Source organism: Corapipo altera, unplaced genomic scaffold (genome assembly GCF_003945725.1).
Source record: "Corapipo altera isolate COAL_440 unplaced genomic scaffold, ASM394572v1 119, whole genome shotgun sequence".
Taxonomy (NCBI): domain Eukaryota; kingdom Metazoa; phylum Chordata; class Aves; order Passeriformes; family Pipridae; genus Corapipo; species Corapipo altera.
The window spans coordinates 1072463-1100352 of record NW_020884985.1 but is presented as its reverse complement, the minus strand read 5'-3'; the positions used below and the strand labels follow the sequence as shown (position 1 = coordinate 1100352).

The 27890-nt window shown below is 37.6% G+C and overlaps 1 protein-coding gene across 5 annotated transcripts in view; it reads right to left on the bottom strand.

Annotated features, from left to right (window-relative positions):
• The window catches only part of NR5A2 (nuclear receptor subfamily 5 group A member 2), an 88366-nt gene that overhangs the window by 17870 nt on the left and 42606 nt on the right, over window positions 1–27890 (bottom strand). For all 5 annotated transcript variants that reach the window (XM_027666089.1, XM_027666093.1, XM_027666092.1 and 2 more), the window contains 2 exons: window positions 19261–19380; window positions 9428–9575 (listed from right to left, as the gene is read on the bottom strand). In XM_027666089.1, coding sequence (XP_027521890.1) covers window positions 9428–9575; window positions 19261–19380 — 268 coding nt within the window. The remainder of the gene's footprint in view (window positions 1–9427; window positions 9576–19260; window positions 19381–27890) is intronic.

The following is a 27890-nucleotide window of genomic DNA, read 5'->3' as shown; positions in this document are numbered from 1 at the left end:
TGCAGAGCACACTGATTGGGTTATTCTGAAATCCCCACTGTCTCCACACAAAGGCAACTGTACAGAATACAAATATTGCTTGATGCCCACGTTTCTAATTACTTGTGAGATTTGTATCTAACAAATATATGACCTAATTTTCTCTCAAGCATCTAATCCTATTGTTATTTCAAAACCTTGTTAAATATGCATTTTGGAAAAAAACAACATGAAAAGAAAAAGTACTTATTTCCATGGCTTGCAGCTGTCAGACAAGCAGACAACATAACCCAGTAATGTTCAGACTGAATCAAATTCATGCCTCAATAATGCCATTGTACTCAACAGTTATATGAGGTATGAATTTGCAACATTCATTGCATTTAATGAAATAAAATCAGGACAAATCAACAGTGATTATTAACTTTCCTCTATTATTTAGTGTAGTTTATTCAAAAAGCTCCATCAGCCATGAAACAGAAGGCTACCTTGGAAATTCCTGCAGGAATTTTATCATTCACTACTCCTACACCCAGGGCTGAGACGAATGATTCAAGTTTTATTTACTGTACCTTATAACCCCAGCATTTGTATTTTATTCCTTTTATATTATGTGCTTTTTTCACAAAAATAATTCACTGGAGATTTCACTAAGATAGATACCTGTAAAATAGACACTGTCCTACTTTCTTTAATACTGCCTGCACATGTGTGGAACCTGCATGGGAGGCTGGCCTAAAACCTGTCAGCTCACTGAAAAAGCATTCCCAGGAGCAGAACGTTGTTTATCAAAGTCATTACTCCATACATCATAATTTAGCATCTATAAGAAATTTAAGGACTGATTTTTAATTGTTTGGCTTTATTATGGGTTTTGACAGATAAAGTGAAAGGACTATGTCTTTGCTAAGAAATAAAAAAAGGGCAAAAGAAAATCCACTTTGTCCTGCATGTGCTAAAATGTTAAAATTCACTTCTAAAAACAGTCCCTCAAAAGATGAATTTTCAATTTTTTTGCAAAGTTTTAGACCCTAATATGAAAATACAGCAAGGAACTAGTTTCATGTCGAGTAATTTATAAAGGAAAGGATCAAATTTTCTCAAAATCTATTCAAGATATTTTAAATCAGATTCCTGTGAACAGTGTCTTTGTTATGGTATCTGTAGATATTTCAAACAGTGTTGTTTCAGTCTGCCTCTACCTTACATAGTATCTTTAATACTCTGGATTTCACTGCTCTTTACAAAGATAGATAACTCCTGTTTTCATTTACCAGATTGCGTAGTTGAGATATCATTCAAGAGACTTCAAAGTAATGGAGTCAGAAACAAAAGGGTTGATTTCTCTGTTGGGCAATGCTGCCTCCACGAAAGGAGAATATCCCTCATGAGATTATTCTGAAATGAGGTTTTGTCCATATTCATTTGCTTTGCTTTCCCAGAGGGTTAAAAGTGGAATAGCTCTTCTGGTGGCACAGTGGAGGAGCCTGGCTGCTTTGCTTGAGATCCAGAGAAGAGTTAAATGCTCCAGGAGCAGGCTGGCTATTTAACCGTTCCATTTGCCCTTATAATCTCTAGTAAGAGATGTAACCATAGTTTCCAAGGGAATGTGGAACATGCAACAGTGAGGGACTATATAAGACTGCTGACAACTGTTCACATTAAAAGTTAGCAAATTCAAATTTTTCAGAGAAATGTTTGTCAAAACTGCAATTAGGAAACTCATGATAAATTTCAAATTCTTGACTATAAAATTTTCTTGGGGACAAGAAAGGATCCCTGTAAGTGTCACTGTTACCTCTTTCAGCCTTCTGCTCAATGCAAGCCATCAGTTTCCTTCCAGCAGTTGGGAACAAAGTCTGTAGCTTTTGACTGACCTGTATCACAATAATTTAGAGAGGCATCATCTTGACTTCAGATTTCAAGAAACACAGCCTCCATTATACACAGAGATGAGATCTTCCAAAAGGTTGTGATCTTCACCCTTAAATACTTATATTTCTAGTATAATTCATCCCAAACTAATATTACAGAGCTAATCCTGCAAATGTGTTCTCATCGACTTCCATGGGATGTGCACAGGAGACATGGTTTACTTGATTAATTTTTTAAAAAATTGCTTCATCATATTCCATCTCAGTGACCACAGCATTTCATCCTTTGGCCTTGGCAAATGGTGTTGCCAAGGCACACTTCTGACCTCACTGCTTCCCTGTCTTTTGGTTTCTTTCCTTTTCCCTGCTACATCAGACATAAATTGTGTTAACTTTCAAGGGCTCGTAGCAGTTCCTGCCTTACATATCATCAGTCATTCAACATCACGAGGTCATCTCCTGCCTCTGACTTCTCCATTTCCCAACCACCACCTTTCCAGACCAAGTACTTTTCTGCTTTTCCCCCTCTGCTTCTCTTGCTCAATATGCCAGATCTATTTATCCACCTTCTTCATATTTCCCTTCAAAACTTTGTTGTGATATCTGAGACAAGCCTGGGCTGTCAGTGCGTTGGGACTGTGCCTGTCATCCTTGCACTGTCTGCCCATCAAAACCTGTTTGTCATCACATATGTAGATTGCATACTTTAAAGGAGCATTTAAAAATGTCACCTGACATTAAGGATTCCTCATCATAAAATTAGGAAATGTTCCTGTTAATAAGTTTGTCACAGTGAAAGGATCACCCTAGCTAGATGTCTCGTTCTATGTTCTTTGGTTCATTCCCAGGTATTCTGCAGATGAGATGGTCATTTCAAAAAGTCTATTTGAAATACTGTTAGTACAGGAAAAAAAAATCAAGAATACAAGGGAGCAATTTTTTTGTCAGAAATTAGTATGTGGAAAAAGTACTTAAATCTTGATTTTACTATTAGTCAGCTGTCTGCTAGTAATAAATGATATTTAGTTCCTCCCTTGTTATAAATACATATTGATTAGTTTTAAACTCTGAACTTCAGAATGAGTTATATCTGGTCATTGCTAAACTGCTCTCTTCACTAAAAAAATATCCCCAACACCTATTATACTGCATTTAATTAAGACAAGCATCAGCTTTATGTACCATTATTTGCTTCTGCCAAGTCTCTATGGTATAAATATTGAGCAGTCACATCTCCTGAATACTAATCGATCCTTCCCGAATTCCAAATGATTACATGAAGTTTAGGAAGTGTTTCTTTGCCAGTATTACTGTAGTTGGACATTAAGGTTGAGATAAGAGCCTGGGTAAGACGAGTGTGCAGTAAGAATTTTTCTAAATTCAGATGTAATGTGGGGAAGCCTAAAAGCCCTGCTGGAATACTACTTGTACAGAACCCCTCGCCTGCTCCATTACCGGTGTTTACCAGGTGTAATTTTACAGGTACACTTGTGTAACAGAATGGATAAATGTAAGAAAACTGACAATGGATTTGATAAAACCACCTCATAATAACAGCCCACTTATACATCTGTATTGTAAATAACACACATATATATATATAAAGGTGTAAAAATAGTTGTATATTTACAAACTACCAAAAATAGATACAGTCAGAGTGACAACTTTGAAGAAGACTGCATTGAACCCTAAGAACTGTTTGTCACTGTATGAGAAGTGGACACCTTTGTGATGACAAGTCCATCCCTGGATAAGTGCTTCATTACTGGCTTACACTGGCTTGCCAGGGAAGACTGTCATGCAATACTTTTCAAATTTGCAGCGCCTATTTAATGCAAAATTTGCTAGGTTATACCTTTATATCTGTATTATACTTAGTTATCTATAATCCTGCATGAATTGGTTCTTCTCTAATTTTCCAGTCTTGTTTCTTCATTTCCTGTTGTTCTTATAAAACCTCCTGCCTCACTAATTCCTTCATTTAATTCTTCTATTATTTTTCTTTGTGTGCTCTTAACTACCATAAGTATTACAAAAATTTAGTAAATATTCCCTGTCATATTACTCCAATTCGATGCTTATACTCTTATTTTCCTATCTACATACATGGTATCTCAAACGCTCAGTAAAAACTGTGAAAGTGAAAATATTTACAACTTCATGTTTCATCATGGTTTGCTGCTGCATTTTTTTTTCTTTTGTGTGTATTTAGATTGCAAGCTCACTGAGGCAGAGATTCTGCTAGTCTGTAAATCTAACAGAACAATGAATGGAACAATGTTGTTATGTAAAGTACATTAAAAAGTGCAATAGCTAATTTAAAATATTCTTTTGGAGTGGGATTTTTTTCTTCAGCTCCAGATTGTTGTGTGACTGCATCGATGTGAGTTACTGGAACCAGGAGAAATGGAGCACAGGCAGGCTTTGTGCTGCTGCTCCTTGGGTGCATATTTGCTCCTTCTAGTTCTGTGAGTGGTGGGGGTAGAGTCTGCCTTGGAAATGCTTCATTTCAGCCTGTTTCATCTGTATGAAGATCTTAGCACATTTCTTTTCCAAAAGCACAAATAGTGGGGCCCAGAACCTTAGATATCTCCTCCTATCTCAGCTCTGACAATTTAGGGAGACTTAAGGCAAGGAAAGATTAATTTGCTAATATTCCTCTCATTTTCACAGAAATGAGAATGGAGTGTTGCAGATTTAGACAGATTTCTGCCGAACCCTTAAGTAAGGCTGAGGTTTGTTTAAAAATTGAGTTCTTTTTTTGTTAGGTTTTTTTTTTGTTTAAGCAAGAGCCCATTGTTTGATGTCCACCATGATTAAATGTTTACTATTTTTACTGGACCCTCTTGTCTCGTGTTAAGTGAGATATGAGATCAATAGTGGCTCTGCAATTATTTGTCCATTGATAAAGCCTTCATTTCTTAAATGAAGTACATTTATCTGTGTCCTGACAGTGATAAGGGAGTAGTACCAGTCAGCTGCTGCCTAGTCTAGCATTTAGCTCCACAGCTGGACAAGTGCCTGGACATGGGTCAAATGATGTCTAACTTTCTTCCTATTGGCATTTCACTTTACAAACTGCTCTGATGGGAGGTTTGAAAAATCATCCTTGCTGAGTTCAGATAATAAAAACTAGCAGGACAACTGGGAAGTTTTGATAAAGGGAAAACAAAGGCTGATTTCAGTGACCCGTCTGTACAGCTACTGGATGGTAAAATGAAGATGACAGAAAATATCCCATTTAAGGCACTCATTTGGTTCTTCAAGCATCATTTAGATTTAGTCATTTATCATGTTTAGGTACTGAAAATTTGATCTGAACTTTATTCTGTGTTAGGAAGCAAATTTTGGATCTGGTAAAAACTGTTGAAATTCTCTTAGCCTTTAGTTAGGTCAAAATTTCAGCTTAGTGGAGCACCAAATCTATTTCAGCCCCTGAATTAAGAGAATTCTACAGATCACGTGGGATGAGGTTTTTGTTTGTTTTTATTTATTTGTTTTACTTCTAATTCTGATTTGTGACAAATATAGAGGGGAGTTTCCAAACTACTGTCAAATGTGGTAATGAAAATTCAAAGAGGCTGATAAACTGACACATTTGCTTTTTCTATCTGTAATGTATTTTGATTCAAACCAGCAGTTATTAACAACTAAGAAATCACTTGTATTTAGTTTTTGAACTACTTTTTGATAACGTGTACTGTGGGCTATACTGGTTATATGCCTTAGAAAAATTAGGTGTATTACTGCCCTGGGATTAGGGTAAAGAAATCACATTATCCTCAATTTGGTCAACTTTCAGAAAGCTAGAGATGTTTATTGTCATTTGGTGGTAAATCTGATAAATAGTTACACAACTATGTGATCAGCATGTTTTTCAGAGGTTCCATGTGTAGGACGTGAGTTCATCGAGTAGTGTTAAAAGTAGATTTAACACTCAAGTCTGTCAAAGATTTCTTTAGTCTTTCCCAGTTTTGCAGTTTGCATCTGGCCGCTAACTTTCCATCCACTTTGTTATTACAGTTGCTGAGTTATCATGACTCCATCTTGGTTATCTGATGAGAACAGTAATCCAAGTGTGATGGACTTGCTCCTCTCCAGAGAGTGGCAGTGACTGAACTAAAAGATGGTATGAGGAACCACTTAGGGTAGACAGTCACTGAAGTGTGAAGATCTGTGCACATGAAAGACTGATACGTACAGAGAGGTAAGAACTGCCCAGCTGTAAAGACATTTGCTTTTCACAACTAAGAGAGGGAATTTAAAAGTTATATAGTTCTAGGTATATAAATACTCTATAACACTGAACCAACGAGATGTCACACTTAAGAGACTGGTTATCAAATTATTCTGGCTTGTTGAATAATTGCTGAGTCAATACCATCATGTACTTGGCAGTGTTGGTCAGATGGGCCCATACAGACTGGATGGCCCACTGGAGAAAGGAGCTGAGCTCACCAAAGTGGGTACATGCAGTTTGATTCAGGAAGAGTTGTGACTGCTATCTGCAAAGGCTACAATAAATATGCACCTGTCTGAGCTTCAGCAGCATCTTCTTTAATGCTGCCAAAAATCAAAAGGATTTTCCTGTATAAACCCTTTGTTACTTCTCACAAATAGATAATGAGCAATTATCTCTCTCATTTAAAATCTAGCAAGCAAAACTGATATGATTTAATTCTATTTCAAAAAGTTATTGTAAGTGCTTTGGGTTTTGAACATTATTTTGCTGTTAGTTTAATGAGATAATAACTTGTGACATGTTAAGAAAACAGGCAGAGATCAAGTTCTTTGCCCTAAAGGAGTCTGCTGTCTTGTGAAGAGACAGACAACATGGTACAGCCATGAATAACAACCACCTACACAAGGCAGCCTTATATCTATATGGTTATAAAAAAACAAACAGCTTCTTCTCAATAAATTAATTCTGTGGATTACTGAGTTCATATTGCCTTTGAGAGGCTTTATATTAGACACTGGTTTTTCAATAAAGCGCTGTACTAAAGAAAAAGAGTATAAGGTTTTATTGGCTTGGTTAACACTGGTGTGAACATCCTTAGAAATGTAAATAGGCTGGTATGTCTTGAAGCACTTTTTATTCCATTAAACATTACAGGGTCAGATTTTCAACAAGAAACAGCGGAGGTTTTTGAAATTTTTTTTTGATTAAGTGATATTTTTTGGCATTAAGACCAGTTTTCTGTTGAAATACTTAAGAGTTGTAGATATGTGTCAAATGCACATAGGATACTTTAGGTATGATAATTGCTCCCCGTTATTTATGTAGAATTTGATGCTTAGCTACTTTTGACAGCCCTGCTGAATGCCTACCAGCGTTGTTAGACACTTCAACGTCTTCTAAAATCTGACTCACTCTTAGGATGTGAGGCATCTTATTAACTCCAGCTAGATGATTCACTCATTCTTTTGGGCGCAAACTTAAGTACTTAGCTGGAAAGGGCATCTGTGGTTTTCATTTAATTTTTGTCATCATTCTCATCAAATATTTGCCCCTGTCCTATGGGTTAAGTGATACCATCTTTACATTTTACGCTTTTCAGAGTAACATGTAGCTCTGACTATTAGCAAACAGAATTCTGCAGTACGCTAAATAATGAGCTAATCCATTTCAAAGGTGTTGAACCTTTCTTAGCTACATCACTTTAATATGCAAGTGATGTGACTACAAGATTCCTATTAGCAGCAAAATTAGTTCTTTTTATAGCAGCATAGAGAAAAACTGGCTAACCTGGTTTGGTACAAGCTTGTAGGGTATTCCTGCCCAACTGCTTCAGAAGTTGAGCACAGTACCTGGCAGAATTAGAAGAGCTAAAGGTGTGAGAATGACTCCTAAATCAATGCAAAATACTAGAACAGCTGATGAAAATGATCAAACAAAAAGGCCACCTAAATGTGAGAATTTTCCAAATGCACTTCCCTTATGCAGCTAATTTAAAATATTGCTGAACTGAGATGAATCTTCTAAATATTTTATCAGAAGAAGGCTACAGGCTCTACAGATATTTCTGTGCCACTGTATAATGACTGAAAAATCTACTTATTAGGAATTAGGAAATATGAATTCTTGTTATATCACATTAATTCATAAAACATAATTTCTGCAACAGAGGGTTTGCTTTTGCTTCTCTGAATCTAAGATATGGAAAGCAATGAAGCCCTGAATACAGAATATTAACAGTTACCAGGGAAATCCATCATCTCTTCCTAGGATTCAAAATGGACATATTTCATAACAGTCAATTCTGTTAGCATCATTCTCATTTCATTCTAATTTGTAAAATACCTCTTTTTTATTTTCTACAGGTACTGTGTCCTGTACCTCTGAAGTATTAGTCTTTTTTGCTCCCTGCATTTAAAGAGAGCTTAATCTAAAATTTTCTCAAGCAGGTTCAAAGTCTGTAACATCACAGAGGAGCATATTTAAGACTGTAATTGATGTTCTACAGTGTGACCTAAACTGTTCCTTTTAGTCTACTTGCAATTGTATTAAAAAAACTTCTTTTTATAATTTTATTCCTTTACAGAAGTTTTTTTTCTAAACTGAAAATTAAAGAAAAGTATTACATAATGTCACCAGCTGCTGATATCTCTCATTGTTGTGTTTGGCTTACCTGTTCACTGTCTCTGTAGACAAAAACACCTTTTCAGTAAAACAGGAGTTTTTGCTACAGAAATATGGCTGGGTCTGACCTTATTTATGTTTTTAAGTCTCTCCTTTCAACTGTCTGCCAATAAACAAAAATTCACTTGGGCGAAGTTCATTTAGACCAGCTTTATTAAGTCAACAAAGTGCAAACCTGAGAGGACAGGCAGAAAAATCTCCTCCTGTGAAGTCAACAGGAATCCATCTCCTTAAACCCTTTTTTATTCCTGGCACCAGTGATTTTTCTTGACTGATTTATTGGAAGGCACTGGTTTAACTAATTTGTCTTGCATAGGTATCTTTCCCATTCTGTCCTCTCCACTAGTACAAAACAATCTTCACTTTAAAGGTTATTTCCTAGCCAGATCTGTCATTAATTTGCACTTTAGGAGTTCCTTTCACTTTTTAAAAAAACTATGAGATACATTCCTCATTTATGAGTTCCAATGTGACAGCCATCATATGCAAAGGAGATTGTACTTACCACAGATGCCTTTGAAAAAGAGGGACATTTCAGCCATATCCCCACTCCATTTGGTTTACATAACTGTATTCAATATCACAGAAGACCGTGGGAATCTGTACTTTTCACTGTTCTCTAGAATATCTAATAGAATTTTATCCTTGTTCTGGAAAATTCAGTAACCACATACAGAAATACAGAAAGTTTGTAATACTCCATTAAATTCCACAGTTTTAGGAGTAATTTCTGTAGAAACACACTTTTAGTCCTTATACATAATTTCCCTGCAACTGATAATTAAAAAATAATCCTCAGATTACTGTGAACCTCATTAAATATACTTCAAAATGTGTTTCACGAAAAACTTAAGAAAAGCAAAATATTTTCAGTGTTTTAAAAACCCCCAAACAATAACACCATTAAGTACGAAGAATAAAATGTACCTACCTAAACTAAACAGCACCAGGAATTTGAGACATACAAATTCTCGTAGATCAAACTGCAGGGAACGAAGCTTTGCTACGAGTTCTTGTGCATGGCTCATGAGATTGTTGAGGGTGGCTCCAGCTTGGGATGCTATTATGGAATAATCCACCTGTAAAAGAGAACAGTATTCCTGTCTGGTTGTCACGGCCACAGAACCACTTTCAAGCAAACCATTGTTTCAAGCAATCATATACAACTGGGATACTCCTGGATAAAGGAATCATTCTCAATTTAATTATATTATCAAGTCAAGATGACTTTATATATAAACCAATTTTAGCACTATTGAAAATAATATTAAACCATATATCTTAATGGTATGTCACATCGCTGTGAGTGCTGGTTTGTCTGTATTAGCTTTTTGCAGAAGCCTTATACATGAAAACTGCTTCTGACACTTGTAGCTGTCCCCATCTTGGTTTGTTTTATTCACTTGGTGTCTCTTGTTCTCATTGTAACTGTAAGATCTTGTGAAAAAAGACTGATGAAGTGAGCTTCGTGCCTACACTGGGTGTATTAGTCCACAGGGACACGATATTTGTGGGAATTGGTCCAGTGTCCATAACTTGGCCAGAAACATCTATTCAAGCTCAAAAATGTCGGTGTATTCCCACAGGAAACAGAGGTATTGTGTGGGTGGTTTCTGTTCTCCTTAGCTACACAAAATCCTGCTATTTGTTGGAACTGATTTGAACACACTTGTTCTGGCAAGTCCTGCCCTGCTAAGGGGGCAGGAGGAGCTGGCAGGTGTGTGACACGGGTCAGCTGCACTCACATTGTCCCAAGCAGCAACTGCAGTGCACGAAGCTGCTTTCCCTGGGGGAAGAGAAACAAGAGGGACTGCTCTGTGACCTGCTGCCCTTGTCACGCTGCCCATTTGTTCTCAGGGCAGGCTGACCTGTCTATGAGCTTTGTCATGGATAGGGACCAGCAGAGAAGGGTGCTGCAGCCTACAGGAATGCCATGATGTGAAGCTGAAGTGCAGGGGCTGGGGCTGAGCTGGCTCCCAGGCAAGGCTTGTGACTGTGAGGCTGGGCAGTGGTACGGGATGGAGCACGGGGGAACTGATGTGTCAGAACCAGGGGACCTGAGCAACTGCTTCAGCTGAAATGCTCAGCCCCTGTTCACCAGAGTGCCAGATACCCCCTACAAGTGCCACTGTCCCATGGAAATGACCTGGTGTGCTGCTTGCCCCCATGAGGAACCACTCCTGGCCAGCTGGCTGAGACATTAATGGGTCAGTGACATATTTTCAAAATGCCTTTTTCTTGCCTGGGTGCTCTAACATTATCAACACCTTTCTGTTTTAGGAGCCTCGAGAACAACAGGGAAATTGCTAACCATACTTCATGTGAGCACATGTAAGTGAAGGCTGTAAACGAAGACTAAGCACAATGGTAAGTGCACCCTTTGAGTTAGTGATTTGTTTAATGGTATCAATGCTCTTATCCTATCTTTAGGGTCTTCCATAATAAAGTAGTTAATAAGGAATGGACAGGTATCATCAAAGAAAACAGATGAATACTGCAAAATTTTGTTTTTCGAAGCTCTGATCCCTTAAAATATATTTAACACCCCCCCCCCAAAAAAAACCAACCCAAACTGTTAAGGAACATGTATTTTGAAATTATTTTTTTTAAAACTACTGATTTTGCTCAAGTATAAACGGCAATAAAACAATAAAAAAATCCTGAAATACTTTTAACCTGACAAAATTTCAGCTAAGAAAGACAGATGACTGAAACTAAAAATAACCTTTCCTAGTAATGACCTTAATATAATCAATAGATTACTGACTTTTAATAAGACATTTCTTTTATATGTACTCTTACTGCTCCCAAGAAACTGACTGAAGGCAACTGCACAAGAAAAATGAAGTTACACTTTTTGTATGGAGGTTAAGAATACCGATGCTTTCTTTGTAGAGTTGGAGCAGTTAAAGTTGTGCTTATGTTTCAATTAAGACAATTGATTATGCTTAAGTATCCTGTGAGGTAGGTTTTATTGCTCTCTTTTACACCAGGGGAAACTTGAAGTAGTGACATTAAATCGCTTACTCAGGGCAAAAGAAATCTGTGACAAAATTAGGACTTGATTTTTGGAAATCCCAGCCAAACTGTCATTCAAAATCTACTTTCTAGTTCACCTCTTATTCATCTCTTTCTGCACATACATTTATACATATTTCTTTATTCATATTTACTTACAGAAATAATAAGAAAAAATAAAGTAACCTACCTCAAATACTTTTTACTCAAAGAGTTTAATATAGTGACATGATTCAACTACTTCATTTTGAGAAACTGGTCACATATAAAGATGAAATTTCACAACTTAATTTCCCTTTTGTAACTGTTAAGACAGGGAAAAAAAGCTCAAAATCCCTCACTGAGGTTCCAGTTTATGGGGAAAATATGCTACTCACTTCATAATAAGAAGTTAAAATGTCTGAATGTCAAGAATATCAGTGGCCTTAGTGCAGCGATTATGCCATAATGGAAAAACCCAGTAGATGCCTGGATCTCCCACCATCCCTCTACTGGAGAGCTCTCAGGCAACCTGCTACTCTTTCAGGTGCATTTAATATTTGCAGCACCAGCAAATTTGTCTGGGAGGCAAGTCCTCATCTGCCACTCACCAGGAACAGGCTGTATTAAATTTTTATATTTATTGACATTTCATTACCATAATTGACTGCAGTTGGTTCTCTAGTAGAAGGCACAGGGTTGCCTCCTAAGCAGGAGAATTGGTCCCTTGAGTAGGATTTGCAATTAAAAACAACGCAGAATGGATTTTTTTTTTAATTGTGTAAATATGATGAGTTGAATTTTCAGCTTTAACTAGAGAATACTAGGTGTGCAGAAGGCTTTTTTCAAGAGTGAGCAAAATTATGAGTCAGTGGAAACACGACCCCCAAAGGTGTCAATCAGTTTATACAAAAGCAACTGTGCATGAAAAAGCCTCAGTTAATGTCTATTCTGAAAAAGTGGTCACAATTAAGTGCATGCTGTCCTGCTTGCTTGGGCTTGTATGCAGAAATTGATAATAAAAGGTATATTATACCTTCCAATTCATGATTAAAAGCACTTTCAAAAGACAAAAATTAAACCAGCTTTGATTTTGTGCAAAATGCTTAATTGCATATTGAAGTCTTAGCATTTACTTTATATTGTACCACTGATTACTTTTGGTAACATCAAATCCACAACTGAAATAAATTATTCTTGCTTTCCAATTAATACTATTTCATTTCACAGTTGATTTTGATGTTGAAGGTGGTACGTTGACTGGCGTTTTTGTAACCAGAAGCTTTGGCAAAACTTACACAGAACCTAACTTGGAAGGAAAATGACGGGTGTAAAGCAATGGCTGCACAGACAAACAGGAGTGTGAATTCTTCCTGTAGCCTGGGCTAAATAAATGCTGCAGCTGAAGGCCAAAAAGGCAGGGAGCACCTGTGCTTTTTTGTTTTGCAAATGATTTATCATGGTAATGAATGACTCCTGAAGACAAATCCCTGGTTTCGCTGGGCTCAGATGGTAACTTTTCTGGCAGAATCAGGTGGTGGGCTCTGGTATCAACTCCTCACAAACAGAGTTGTCGTGGAATTCCAGTTAATCGTGGAATTAAAATCCTAAAATTAAGCACTGTTTGATTTCTAGAATATGATCATGGGATCATGCGGAAATATTGTGTGGAACTGTACCATCCCTTTCAATGCTTCAGCAAGCTTGAAATAGTCTCAAGAATATAAGCTTAAGAGTGATTTTAGTTGTTGAAGGCTGTTACGAGGTGCTGATTATCCCTGAATGCCATTCCTTTCAGCCATACAGGAATTGTACACCTAAGAAACACAGCCCCTGCTGTGGCTCTATCCAGTACCTGTATAATGAATGAACGTTCTGGCAGACTAAGGCGGTTCAAGTTAATGAAAGATTGATTTCATATTTAATTTAGTAAATTAGATTACTGTGTGTTTGGGGCACGAAGGCAAAAGAGGTAGTGGGTGCCTGGGTGCAGCAATGGGATCATCCTGCTCCTCCCTGCTCTACTCAGCGCAACCCTGGCCAGCTCATCTGGCCACTGCTGCCTGGGGGGGCTGCTCCCCCACTGCTCCCTCCTCAGCTGCAAACTGCACTGAAAGCCTGTGGAGTTCCCCACAACGGCCTGCCCTGGGTTTTGAAGTCCTGACCCTGCTGAGAGCCTGTGAGCTGGCTTGCGTGTATGGTATGTGGGTGGATGAGTTACTCTCGGAAGGATGCATTCACCACAGTATATAGCAAACAAGTTAATTTACTATCACAACCGTAATTACCTTTCCACTGTTTCCTGAATTATATATTTCAGTGGCAACTGTGGTGGTTATTAAACTCATTTTGAGCTTTTCATAGGATTAATGCTTTCATTAAAAACAATATTTCTGTTACTTTTCTAAGCAAACTTGGAAAACACTTTGAAGAGGCACCTACATACAAAAACTGAGGAGGACTCAGCATGGACAAAACCAGCAGATATGTTTGTATCTGCGGGTTATCAGGTTTGGATATATTAATTAAAATTGTGTTGACTTATGCAGCATAAGATGCTTGTCATTTTAACATGATACACAATGATAGAAGATAATGAATTAAGTTGCCAGTGGACCTTTCCCCTAGGATGATGTTATTGTGCTTGATAATTAGCTATAATATGTGAATAGTAACACTTCAAAGTACTGCATTTACTTTTTCTAACTTAGTTTCAGAAAAACTCATATATCGAGACTGGAAAAATTCTATGCCCTGTACTTGATCATATATAGATTCATTTATAGTGGATGTTATAAAACACATAATAATGAAAGTATTGTTAAGTCTATTTAGATAGCTATTTTAATCAGTACCATTAAATTTTCCACTCTAGCAATGGTAACTATTGAGTTTTTCAAATGGTGAGTATGAAGATGCTGAAGTGATGAAGCTTAGAGTACAACAGAATCCATTTCTTTACCAAAGTGTTGTAATGCACTTTTGTGTTTTTTGTATAGAGATGATATGATATGAAATCACTGCTGAGTTTGAATATTCAATACACTTCATCTGAAGACAGAGCATCACTGGAAATTTTTTGTAACAAATCAAAGGCTATGCTAACTCAGAAAGGCTTTGACCAAACTCAGCAGAGGGAATATTTGGCAACAATGAGTAGAGTGTAGGTATGAACAAAAGCAGCAGCTTGTGTCTGCCCAGATGAGGCTACAATTCAGATGTTGTGTATTGACTGTTCCATGAAAATGCATGAACAGTGATATTCTGTGCAGAGCTTTAGTATCTACCCTGTGTGTGCTGGGCCTTGGAAGCTGACAGCGTGTTGCTGGTGTAGAAGTTAGAAAAGAAAAGTGCTCGAGTTGGAGGAATTAACGTTCTATAATTGGAAACGGTCTGTTAAAATTATGTGCCACACGGCAAACCTACAAAACTCAGCGTGTGGAGAGCATATTGGCAATGATTTACAGTTAACCACTACACTGCAAATCACTCCTTAGCTGTTGTCTATTATGAAATTTCGAGAGTTGTAAAATGCATTTGTGCTACTTTATTTCCTTTTGAAATGGTAATTGCTACTGCTGAGGGGCAGTACTTAGTGCAGAAAATGAAGTGTGCAGCATAGGGACGAACTTGTTTCTGAGGAACTGCTGAGGAATTGTAATGATCTGAAAAAAGTGCTTTCTTGAAAGACACACACAAAAGAGCTTCATTTATGAAACCCCAACCAAATAAATAACAAAATAAAATAAAATACAGTCTCTTTTTGTGCAAGGGCCAAAGCTTGCTACTTAGCTGCTGACTACACTTTTTGCCTATTGAAGTGGGAACAGCGGATTGACACTGGGTAAAACTCATAAGCCAGTGGCTTGAGGGAAATGCAGATATATGGAAATGTGATAGGAGTGCCCTAAGGTAATGGGTTTTGAGCCAACGTGTTTGAAAATTATCAAGTATGCTTCTGACTACTGGCCCATTTTAGATACCTAGTATAGAACTGATAGTGGTATGGCCCTGGGGAACTGGATGAAGTTTGACTTTTGTGTCTGAGGAACAGAGGCTGTGCAGTCTAAGTGGAGAGAGCAGGTATGTTCTAATTAAGTGGTGGTACGTTCCCCCCTTACAGCTTCTACCATGATTGTGATTGTAAAAAGGACTGTGTTTGTGAGTAGCTTTTATGGAGGGATATATTAGGGAAAGCAAGGAGTGAGGCTTCCTTCTGAGGTCTTAAATTTACCAACTTGTGACAATAATCTTGATCTCTCAGACAATAAACTTGGCAATCTAGCTCAGGTTTAAAGTTATTATCTTTGAAAGCCAGATGATTGACTGTAATTTTGCTCATAGTGCTTTGTTGGTAGCAGAAATAAAAACATCTAAAGCACTTTTCATCAGAAGTGTCAGAGTGCTTTCCACACCTTAATCAATTAATTTTTATGAAATAGTTGAATGGTTTTTCCCTGTCTCTACTGCAGGAACTGAAAAGATCAGGACAGCAACCAGAAAGTATGCAGCACTTGGTGCACTAGCAAAAACTCATAGGTCTAGAAGTGTGGCTTTCCAGGATTATTTTACAGTTGTTGCAAAGAACACAGTCATAACTGTCCTTTCATAAATACATTTGAACTGGTGTTGTGTCTTAGAATGCAACAATCTGAGCTGATACTGTGAAGACAGTCCAACTTGACATTTAAGAAAAGAAACAGTTGGATTGGATCAACTTGTCTAAAAAAGTAACTCACAACTTAGCCAGGATGTAAAAGGCAGTGTACAGCTGCTGAAGCCAGGAATGGCTCAGAATAAGTAATGTAGAAGCACTGTCCATGCCCAATGGCATGTAGAGATGATGTTACAAAAGCGTTCAGCTGTAGTTGAAACTTCCAAGGGATGTCAAATTGCTTGTTAGGGGATGAACAAGGAAAATGTGGGACGGCTGCTGGATTCAGATGATGACTTAGTGGCAGCAGGAACAGACCAGGCTGAGGTTCTCAGTGCTGCCTTTGCCTCAGTCTTTACTAAAAAGGTCTCCCAGGCTCTGTGTTTTGCATCAGAGCTTGAGGAGGAGGAGAGTGACCAGCACTGGGTGTAAACTGAAAAAAAAAAAGAGTTCAGACCAGAACTAAGGCAAAACTTCCTCCCCATGAAAATGTGCATGGAGGTTTTGCAGTTTCCATCCTTAGAGGTTTTCAAAGCCCAAATGAACAAAGCCCTGAGAAATCTGGTTTGAGCTGGGGGTTGGACTAGTGACTCCTTAAAATACCTCTCAGCCTGGATTATTCTGTGATTTTAAGATTTGTGGCTCTGGCAATTCTAGGTATTCTAAAACTTCTCCATAGCTCATCCAGCTTTGTCGACCTAAATGAAAGAGGTTCTTCAAAGAAATTATTTCTACCCATGAAAATCATTTTAACAGATGATGTTTTAAAGTAAATGCTTTGAAATGATCAATCGCACACAACTCAGGTACTGGCACAGCACTGGCACTTCTGCAATACCTCAATGACCAGTGGCCTTTCTGTGAGCACATGTGGCACACACAGTCCAGCGAGAGCTGTGCCTGCTCCTGGAAGTATTCTGGCTTTTCCACCAGGATGGCAGTGACCAGAGCTGAAGGAAACCAGGACAAGACAGTGGCATTACGTGTAGATTTCAGAATCCTTCAAGTTTCAAAATCAGCAGCCAGAGACTGCATATTTACTTCCTGTCTAGTATCTCCCTATTTCTCAAAGAAATCTCTGGCACATCCATGGGTGTGTGTTCTGCAGCTGTTAGCAAGAGTGAAATGGCAAGGAGTCCATCCATAAGGAAAAGGACTGACTGTAGTGCTCTTGTTGCTAGCCTAGTAATATAGTTCCTTGCCCTCCAAACAGCCTAAGTGCAAAGAGGAAAGTACAGATGATGAGAGACTCTGGGAGTCTTGCACCAACTTCAAAATTACAAACTTTGGCATGGAAACCTGAAACTGGATTTAAAGAAGAATGCAATAAACCTATTTTACAAACCTGGGAAAAAAATGGATGCAATCAATTCGATTTAGCCAGGTTTTAATTTAGTTAGACTGCTTCGAAATACACAGCTTCCAAATCCAGCTGCTGATTTGGAATAGTACATTTAATAAGCATCCTGCTACCTGTTGTCCAACAGTGAAGAAACGCTTTGCTTTGCCTGGAGATGATGTACAGCTGGTTTTTTTTTTCAAGAAAAGAGTGGCTTATAAGGTAAAAATTATTACTGTGGGAAAATGGGCACAATGGCTAGAATGTAAGGATATTCAGATGTCTCTAATGATTTCAGTGGGACTTAGACACTCAGTACCATTAAAAACTAGCTAATCACATAACAAATGAGACACCAATTTAGCAGTTCTCTCAGGAACAGAAAACTGTCAATATACTTACAGCTTTATAAACACAGGAATAAGCAAGCGCCGTGTGTGGTAAATGAACTAATTGCTGGTAAATTTGTCTTTTGCAGATGATGAAATAGAAAGGGGATCAGTCATTTTCTCAAGAGTATCAATATAAATCAAGAGCAATGCAACTAATTTTTGCTAATATAATTGGGGAATACACTACTATCTGAGACAGGCCAGTGACTTTCCGTGAAGGTGCAGGAGTCAGTTCCATAGCTAGAATTTGAATTTTCCCATTTCCTTACTTGGAAAAGTCAATCATTTCTCCTTTCTACTGTAGACCTTTTAATCATAAATTCAAGCATTTATGTCTCCTTTTGATTCTTATAAACACTTGTTCTCAGTGTTAAGAAATGGCTTCAGTTTTAAAATTATACGTGAAGCTGTAGGCAGATTCCACAACATGCAGACACAAATGGTGTGGCACAGAAAAAGGAGCTCTTTCCCAAGTGTGTATAAATTGAGATAGTTTGGTTTGCAGCTACTTAAATACCAATAAGCCATCGTTTGTTTTCACTTTAAGTCAGAAACATATTGTCCAGGTACAGTTTGCTTCTCTTTGATACTGTGATTTTTTTTTTTCTGTTAAAAGCAGAATAATAATCTTAGGAATAATATTCTTATTTTACTGGCAAGTTCTTTGTGCTTTGGAAAGTATGAGGAAGACAAAACTTTCTATTTCTTTTGGGTTTTCTCACTGTTTTCATAATATTTGTCAGACTACAGCTCTTGCATTTTGGGAGATCTATGTATTTGATACCCAAAGAAAATTAACCCTTGGAAAGCTGTGCAAAAACTGAGACAGCTCCTGAGACAATATCTGCATTTATAGCCTCCGGACTGAATAATTTCCCTGTGACTAGATGTCTCAGCAGCCCAGTTTTTCACACGTGTGTATGCCTCTAAAAGCAAGATATTTCTGAGGTAGTAAGCTGCAGGTTCTCTAGATTTCTGACTCAGTTAGTGATTCTTTTCAGTAAATCACAATTCTGAAGGCAAAATAAGCTATACTTGCTTAAACCTAAAGTATTAGGTTTAGCAGTGTTGTTGGTGCTGTCAGAAACCATTTTAGCCCCAAGGAAATACAACTTCTTGAGAAACATTTCTCATCTGGTATTTTTCAATCACTGAAGTATACAAGTACATTTGAAAAGCAAAGTGATTATGATTATATCTGCTTTTATAAGTTTAACTGTAATCAGCGGACTAAGAAGCAGAGTGCACAAGTCATTTTACCTACATTATTTGTGGAGAATCTCTGGGAACACAGGAGTGCTTCTGACCTAGTTAAACTCCTGCTATTTTGAAAATTATTATAAAAAAAGGACATCAGTATTTCTCTAAGACCACATACTCACTTGTTGCCCGGTAACCAGAAGGATGGAGCCTTCTTTTCCATGTACCACTTGCCGGTAAATGTGATCTAGAATTAAGAGTTCGCTCCAGCAGTTCTGAAGCAACTTCATTTGGTCATCAACCTGTAAAGCAAACATGAACGTTGGTGGCATCACTCTGGGAATAGGTCTACATCACAATATGGAGACAGTCCTCCTTCAAGCATGTGGCTAACATCATGAGAACAGAAATGCTACCTAGAATTACTGACCCACAAAATTGCTATTCTCAGCTGAATAAACAGGACACTGCTGAAACCTTTATCCATAAAATGTATAGAAATTTTACTCCTGATTAGTTTAATGGAAAGCAGAACTATGGCACTGTTATGCAAAGTAATAATAATTGTGTATTTATGAAATGCTAATGCCAATGGGATGTTATTTTCACCCAAAACAAGAGGAGCAGAAATAAGGCTGATGTGAACTTTCCCATACTCCCCATCTTTGTAACTCAGCTTCTGGAAATAGTAAAGAATCTGCAGATTCAAGAGCATTATTGCTGCAACAGGCCCAAGTCAGAGATACGTCCCTTGCAAAAGGAAAAAGTGAAGGGAGAGGTAAACACTCTCTAAAAATGGCTGTGAAGTTTTGAAAAGAGAAGAACACTTCTTCAGGAACAGAAGCCAAGCAGCTTCAAGGGTCGCTCGTAGGGCAAGAAAGGGTAGTTCACAAGTCAGTAGTGAGCAGTGAGACATATCACTGATTGTATTTTGGAACAGAAGGAACATGCTGGGCACTCAGCACAAGTAATCTACATTAAGATTTTGTGAAGTTATTTGGGATGTACATACCGGAGAACCATGAAATATGTCCCTAAAATGACTCCAATTGCAACTGGATTGCTTTCAGTTTTATTCATTTAGAGAATGAAAAATAATTAGGATTTCCATGGAAATGGGAGGGAAAAAATCACAAATTAGTGGAAGGCAGAAATTAAGTCATGGTAAGGATCAATATCCTCTGGACCTATTCTTACTGATCTTACTGACTTCTTTTCAAAATGAAACAAAGTCTTTGACTTCAGATGCATGCCCTGAAAGAGTCGAGAGATGCTTGCTACAATTTAGTGTGGTCATAGCATGCATATAGTTGAAAGGACTCTAAGAATCTTCATAGATAGTAATTGCTGAACAGATTAAAAATGCTATAAATCAGAAGAAGTAAAAAATAAATTAGCATATTTAAAGTGGAGAAATATCTAAAATTTCTGAGACATGGAACTATTAAAATTGCTTTTCAGGGGTTCTAGTTTCAATTCCTTTAGAAACAGATTTTGTAATACACAGGAAACCACATTACAAGGAGTAATCCTGCATGAGCTGAACTAGATAATGCAGTAGATGTTTTCAAGTTTTTTCAGTAAGACCTAATGAGTTTCTGAACTTTATTATTTCAAGCTTGTTTTCTGGTTGTGTGATAGAGAAGGAAGTGACATTTGTTACTTATAGATTTTTGTAGCATCATCTGTGAAAGTTACTTAGTATTGTCTCTCTCTTTCCAGTTGCTTGCCATATAGCTTGGACTTTAACATCCGAAATATTGAAATCTCTGTTTGCCTCCTTCATTTATCTTAACTTTCTCTTAACTTTTCAAAGGCAGAAGAGTCTGTGTGCCACAGATCCCATTCTCCCACAGAGATCATAGAGTAAGACTGATTTGCTATTAAAGATCTATTCCTCTTCAAAAACATGTATTTGACTACAAAACCATTTAAACCAAGTGATTTGTTAGCTCAAGAGAGGACAGTAAATTACCACATTGATGCACTTTGGCCAGGTTTCAATTAATTATTTGAAAAATAAGTTTGAAATTTACAGATTCTATTATTCTTGCTTTTTATGTGAAACTGTTCCGTGCTAATTTTCTCCTCTGACCAAAAATGTGTTGGAAAAATCACAAAAATCAAATAAATCATGCTAACACACCAGTCATCCAAAATTAACATTTTATACAAAGCTATCACAGCTTACATCTGAAGGAAACAAACTATGAGACAGTTTAAACATTCAGCATCTGTGTCATAACAACTTATACCTGAATAAGAGATCAAGCATTTGATTCTACTATAAATGACATATTTCCAGCTAACCCATCTGTCTCAGCCACAGGCTTTTGAAAACAAACTACACTTTACAGGTCTGGCTTTCTGAAGATCCCAACAGCAGCTAGTCTGCAATCAAAGCTTACTTCCCAAGCTTTACCATATCATTACCACGCCAGTGCTGTGAGAACAGTGTGAGATGGCAAAATCACAACAAAATTGTTTTGCACATAGTCTGTTCCTGCTGTTCTACAAGACTCATAAAACTAGCAACAGTGAACATCTGCTAGTGGTTCACAAAATCTGCTCCTCTGTATTCACTGCAGTTTAACCAGTGAACGCCCATACAAATGGATAGCTCAAAAAGCACAATACACATCCCAAACACAGTGTGGCCTGCAGAAGACTATCAGATCCAGCTGCTTCTGCCATTTTAAGAAAACTGATGGGGCAGAAGAATGCTTCCCAGTTTGTACTAGGAAGAAAGAGGCATGACTTTAAGGAGGATCACTGATTACTAAAATGTATGGCAAGTGACCAGTTCCAGCCTACTTCTGAAAGACGTGCAAATGCAGAAAACCACACACTTTATCTCGATAATGCATACAACATGAAAAACAGAAAACAACATAGATCATGTTGAACAAAAATGGTAACGCATCACTCTGCATGTTAGAATGAGGTGGTAAAGTTTATGATGTGTGTAACTTCAGCCAGTACACAAACACGTTTGTGTTTCCATGGCACATTGATAAATGAGTTGCAGAAAGTGCATTCTCTGGCAAAATGAAAAAGTCAGCCTTTCACCAGAACAACTGCACGCCTTTAACTGAATGTGCCCTGAACTGATCCTGAAGGCAAAGAGGTTTAAGTTCAGTTCTGAAGAGGAAGATCTTCTGCAGAAAAAGCCTCTTGTGGACTTCAGTCTCCTGACTCCACAGCTGGAGCATGCTGCTCTGCCATTACCAGGGGAAGGAGGAGTAAAGATAAGATTCTGTCACCAAGATAATTTTGCTCCAGCCTGGGACTATCCATAATCAACAAATTTTTCAATTGTGGTATATATTGAATTCAAACAAGCTCAAAACCTTGTGCTGACTAAATTTTGACGTTTTTCAGTTTGTAGAGATCTTTAAGAGTACTATCAGTGTTTTAACACCAACAAAAAAAATTGCTTGTTGTCCCAACTACTGAGAATGCTTATAAATTAAACATCATATAGCCAAGAACTGCCTGCTGCAAGAACAATCCCCAGATCTGCAGCTGCTCCCTGCCATAAGAGAACACCGACACAAGGATTAATGTAACCCATGTCTTATCTAAGCAAGTTGTCAAACAAGATGCCCATTTGACAGCTACCTACCCTCAAGCAAAAGCATGAGTGAATGCTGTGCCCACATGGTTAAGTTTAGGTCCTTTCTGGCCATTAGCATTCAAATGAAGACACACCAGTGAGGACAATGTAACTGGAAGTTGTTGCTGAAGAAATGCCTTTTAAAGAAAGATGTGGAAGAAAGTAAGGGAGGATGTGTGACTCAAAAGAAATAGGAGATCATTTCCAGCATGCAGGGTGGCATGAAAGAGTAATAATGCTATGAGTATGAAGTAAGAAAAACATCACACTGTTAACTGACAAGAGAAGCAAAGAGAGTGCTTAGGAGGAGGCCTTAAATGAGGGGAATGGGGAGGCAGTGTGGTGTGAGAAGACGTAAGGGGAGCTGGGTGTGGGTAAAACCTTGAGTGCGAGGATGATGACATGCAGACTTTAAGGGTTTGTGTGACCAGTAAGTGATGCTGCTGGGGCAGAGAAGGAGCAAGTACTTTGTTAGAGAAGCAGAGGATGGCAGTTGTTATCAGCACAGGTGTGGTATTGCTCATCTGCACAGTGAACTTGATTCTGTTAAATATCTAAATACACGTTTGAACACAGAATTCCATGGCAGCATGCCCGAGTTCCTTCACTGCCAGCTAGAACTATAAGGTAACTTTAAATCACTTTTTTTTGAGTTCTCCACTAACAAAGATGAAAAAACAGCATGCATGGGAATACATTTAGATGCACCTATTAGTTTGCATAGTTTATCTTGCCAGTGTAGTGCAGGCTACATAGAATATTTCCACGAGTGAAGGAACCAGACTCTCAGTTTGAGGTATAAAGGTCTAATCCTGAGTACTATGGTGGCGAACTATGTCTGGCCAGGACAAAAAGATGGTCTGGGATTGGGAACGGTGGTGTCACATTTGTCTGCTAAACCCTGGACTCCCACTCATCTGGGCCCTGAGCTTTTGATATGGGACTCCATGGAAGTTTGTCAGCCTTGCTGAGGCCTCTGTTGACACTGAAATACACAATCACACCTTATCAATTGTAGGAAGGACTTATCTCAGAAATGCTGGTTACTCATCTGAAAAACTATTTGTGCTGATGTTATAGATGAGGGAGGCTAGTGTGACACAAGAGTAGTATTGTTGTAGAATGTATGCTTCCCACAGCACAGAACGTTAATCATTATAAACTTTTGTTTTCTCTGAAGAACAACACTGAAATTGCCAAACAGCAAAATGAAGAAAAATGTGTATGCTTTGCTGAAATGCACCTTAATCTTATCAAAACCACATTGTGGCTTTCCTTTAGGAAAATGTTTCACAATATTTAGCATACTGTAACCAACAACTGCAAATTTATTATAATTTTTCTTCTGAAGGGGTATTTTCAGCCTGACACTTGATGAATTACCTGTTAAAAATTTCAGGGTCATGGGTTTTTTGTGTTGCTCTAAGTTAAATATTTTCCTTATAATTATTGCTGCAGATTCAGTTAAACACTGTGCTCACATTTTACCCAGTCTATACCTCCCTTTCTCAGAAGCTGGAGAATCCTTTTTCATCTCTGTTCATTTGCATCGACTTGCCACTATAGCTTTGGGCTTTTCTGCTACTAAAAATTTAAAAGGGTATCTAATGATTTTTAAAAAATATGGTAATTGAAATTTATGTGATAAAACTGTGCTGGATTCAGCTGAATTGTTTTTACTCATGCTTCCAGAAGGGAATGCAAATATAAAATAACATGAAGCACTCATCTCATAGTGCCACTTTTAAGTTCTATGGCCATTGAATAGCCATTTCCTACTGAATATGAAGTGATTAAACATCTGTCTGAACTGTTCAGCCTGAAGCATACAGGTTCAAGCAGTGGTTGAACTTTCTTTCAAATGCAGTTAGGAGATCACTCACAAGTCATTGCAGACATATAGTTTGAGTTGTTACTCCATTTTCTTATGCCATAGTGATGCAAATCACCCCAAATCAAAGTTTTATAAGACAAGTGCACTCCAGAGGCTATTTTTTACTCGTGAATGCACGCATGGTTTCCAAATCATTATACAGATAGGGCAGGATTTGGACTCTCCAGATGGGTTGCTGCTAACAGTGGGAAACCTCCTGTGGAAGGCTGCTGTCAAAAAGCAGCACGTAACAGCCAATGTGGTTTTTGAAGTGAATGCACGTAACTTTCGGAATCAGTGAATGCCCTAATAAAATCTGATTACTACCTATAACATCAGTAATAAAATGCTACAAAGTTCAAGAAGAAATGTTTTAATATTAACTATGGTTGTTCCAGCTCTTTACTAGAAACCTGTGTGTAATATAAAATTTCTATGTGAAGGCAGGGAGTGATCTTTACAAGCCCGTGTTGGGGTAAATGATTGTGAAGGGAATATAAAATCTGTCCAAGTTTGGTAGTATTTTACATTTGTCTTGATTTAAGAATGGAAGGAAATAACAGAAATACTTCAGTGTATGCCTTTTCCTACTCCTTTGAAGAATGCAAAGAGGCTGTTATAAGGGTGCAATTATACCTGTAGTGTGCCTCTGTGTGTGCGTACCTCCTCCTTCAGTAACTTCTGAATCCACCGCTCAGAGTCAGATTATTTGAACAGGAAGTTCATCTATCCAAAATGTTAAGTTCCTATATGCTTTGTGTGAATCAGTGTCCAGATAGAGGAAAGCAACTGCTGGATACCTCACTGAAAGAAAGGCTAATATATTCACCTTATATTCAACAGTAGGGAACTGAGAAAGAGGAAGAGAGAAAGACTAAAACTCTTTGTTAACTCCCTGCTCACGGAACCACCAGTATTTGGAATATCAAGCCACTTTTGATTTTTTTAAAGTGTACATATAGGGAATTTATAGCACAAAGCAACATTATACCTTTGAAAATCCCCAGACTTTTACCCTTCTGCACTGTGAAGGGGTGAAGGTGTGGTGCCCATGCTCTGAAAGGCGTGTGGTATTTCCTGTTCAGCAAATGCACATGGGGAGAGCGATGGCTTTGCCACAGCTTCTCCCCTCATGTGCCCTGGACATCTATGTGCAAGATCACTGTGAAAGAGAGGGTCAGAACATCACTGACCAGCCACTTCCCAGTTTCAGTGCTGATCTTCCAGTGAGTCAAAATGCTTTAATAAAAAGCAGCCTTGAAAAGCATCAGTTAACTCTCATCCTGTTTTCTTGCAGGAATACAACGAAAGGTGGATGAGTCTGAGGGCCTCAGACTGCTGAAGGTGATCCTACTAAAGAACAGGATCCCTCTCATGGATTTTTGGACTCCATTTAGAGAGTATTCTCCTCTCTTAAGGAGAAGGTAAATGACAAATTTTAGTTCTACAAGCATCAGACAAAAGGGTTGTTACAATAAAGTTTTTGTGTGTCTATATTATATAGTGCGTCAAATGCAACATATATTCTTCTCCTTTTCCTCACATTTATCTCTGTGCAAACTGCATGAAAATGCCTTAGTATTTGACAGTCAGCATTATTTCTGATGAATTATAAATGTGTTTTTCTTACCTTCTTTTTCGGGTCTTTTTTTTTTTTTACTTTAACTGAAAATAAGAAAAAGTATTTCTTTTTAGTCACAACTGAAAATTTTGCTTACAATGCAGTGTTTCTTGCCTCTCAAAGTGAACACAAAGATAAGGAAAGAGGAAAATTAATTATTCTCAGCATCTTTTTCACAGAGTGAAGAAGGAGGTGCTTTCTTTTGGACTGGACCGATAGAATTAACCTTCAAAATCCTACTTCTGTGAGCATCTTTACTGATGTTAGTACAGCCTAAGTTTATGCGTAGTTGGGTCTAGAATTTTAAAAGAATTAGATAAGACTATGTAGTTTATGTAGCAATTTTGGTACCATAGCTGTGTTTCTCTGAAAAACACCTGTTTTTTCTGCTGTCAACAAACTAACTGCAAAATTGTGCTAGACCATATTCTTAACTCTTAACTTGCATGAATGTAAGTCTTTTTTCTTCCACATAAAATCAGAATTAGGCCCATCAGATTCATCATTAGCCTTGTGGGTCTGATCTGCTTTTTAGGATGCACAACTACGTCCTCCGGGGAATCAGAAGACAAGACTGAGTCTAGTAAACTTGATGGTACTGCTGGTGAATTTATTCTCAATATACTGAATCAGCAGTTTCACTCTAATGTAGAGCAGCCTGTGATTAAAATCTGTGGTCTTCTCCAAGTCACATATTTTAGCATTATATGAAAGAACTTCCAGTACATAATGTTCCTTTCCTGTCTAGTGATTCACTGGAAAAAATGTGATTTAATTTTTCTTACAGCTACTGTATTTTTCAGCTCTAAACACTTATTCTAAGAGTCTACAGATAAACTTCACCTCCTACATTTTCTCTCATTTTTAAAATTTCTTAGAAATCAGCAACATCAAATCTCAACAGAGATCAATATAACATACGAGGTAGATTGTCAATATTAAAGACGAAGTTCTAGTAAGAACTAAATTTATTTTTAACAAAATAAATATTTTATTAAAACTCTATCAAGTAAGCATCATGTAGAAAATGTTTTTAACTCGTGACACAAGAGACATGTTAATGTCAGAAAGACTCTTTAATACGGTATCAGGCAGGCAGAGTAATATCTCAACACACTTAGGGTCCCATTCTTTCAAGTGCTGCCTGCCCCAGAACACTGTTTTTTGCATGCATTACCACAAGAGTTACTTAAGTCATCTCTCTTTTAAATTACAGTGTGGTTACTTTTCTGTTTAATGGGATTAGTGTTTATTTCCAGTAGAGCTATTCAAGCTGGTGTGGAGTACGGGAAAAGGGCAAGCCATAAGAGAATTAAAATTTTACTCTCTTTTAGCAGGTGACACCTGGTTTGTGTACACAGTGTGGGACTGTATTCACAGTTATGCAGATGGGAATTTGCAAATAATCCTGTGAAGTCATGGCTAACAAGAAGTTACTTTAACATCATGGCAGAAGAATAATTTTCCAGGTGAGTATTAGCGACACCCAGAGTTGGACACTGACAAACCACACAAAGAATGTAATACATTAGATGTTTCATACCATTTGTAATTATCATCCAATCAGTAGTTTTTTTATTTAAAAAAATGTTCTTTATCTTTTGATTGCACAGCACTGCAATCTTTTTCAGTAATCAGAATATATTAGTTTATATTTTACTTTTCATAATCTTGTTAAAACTTTTGACAAACATCCAACTAT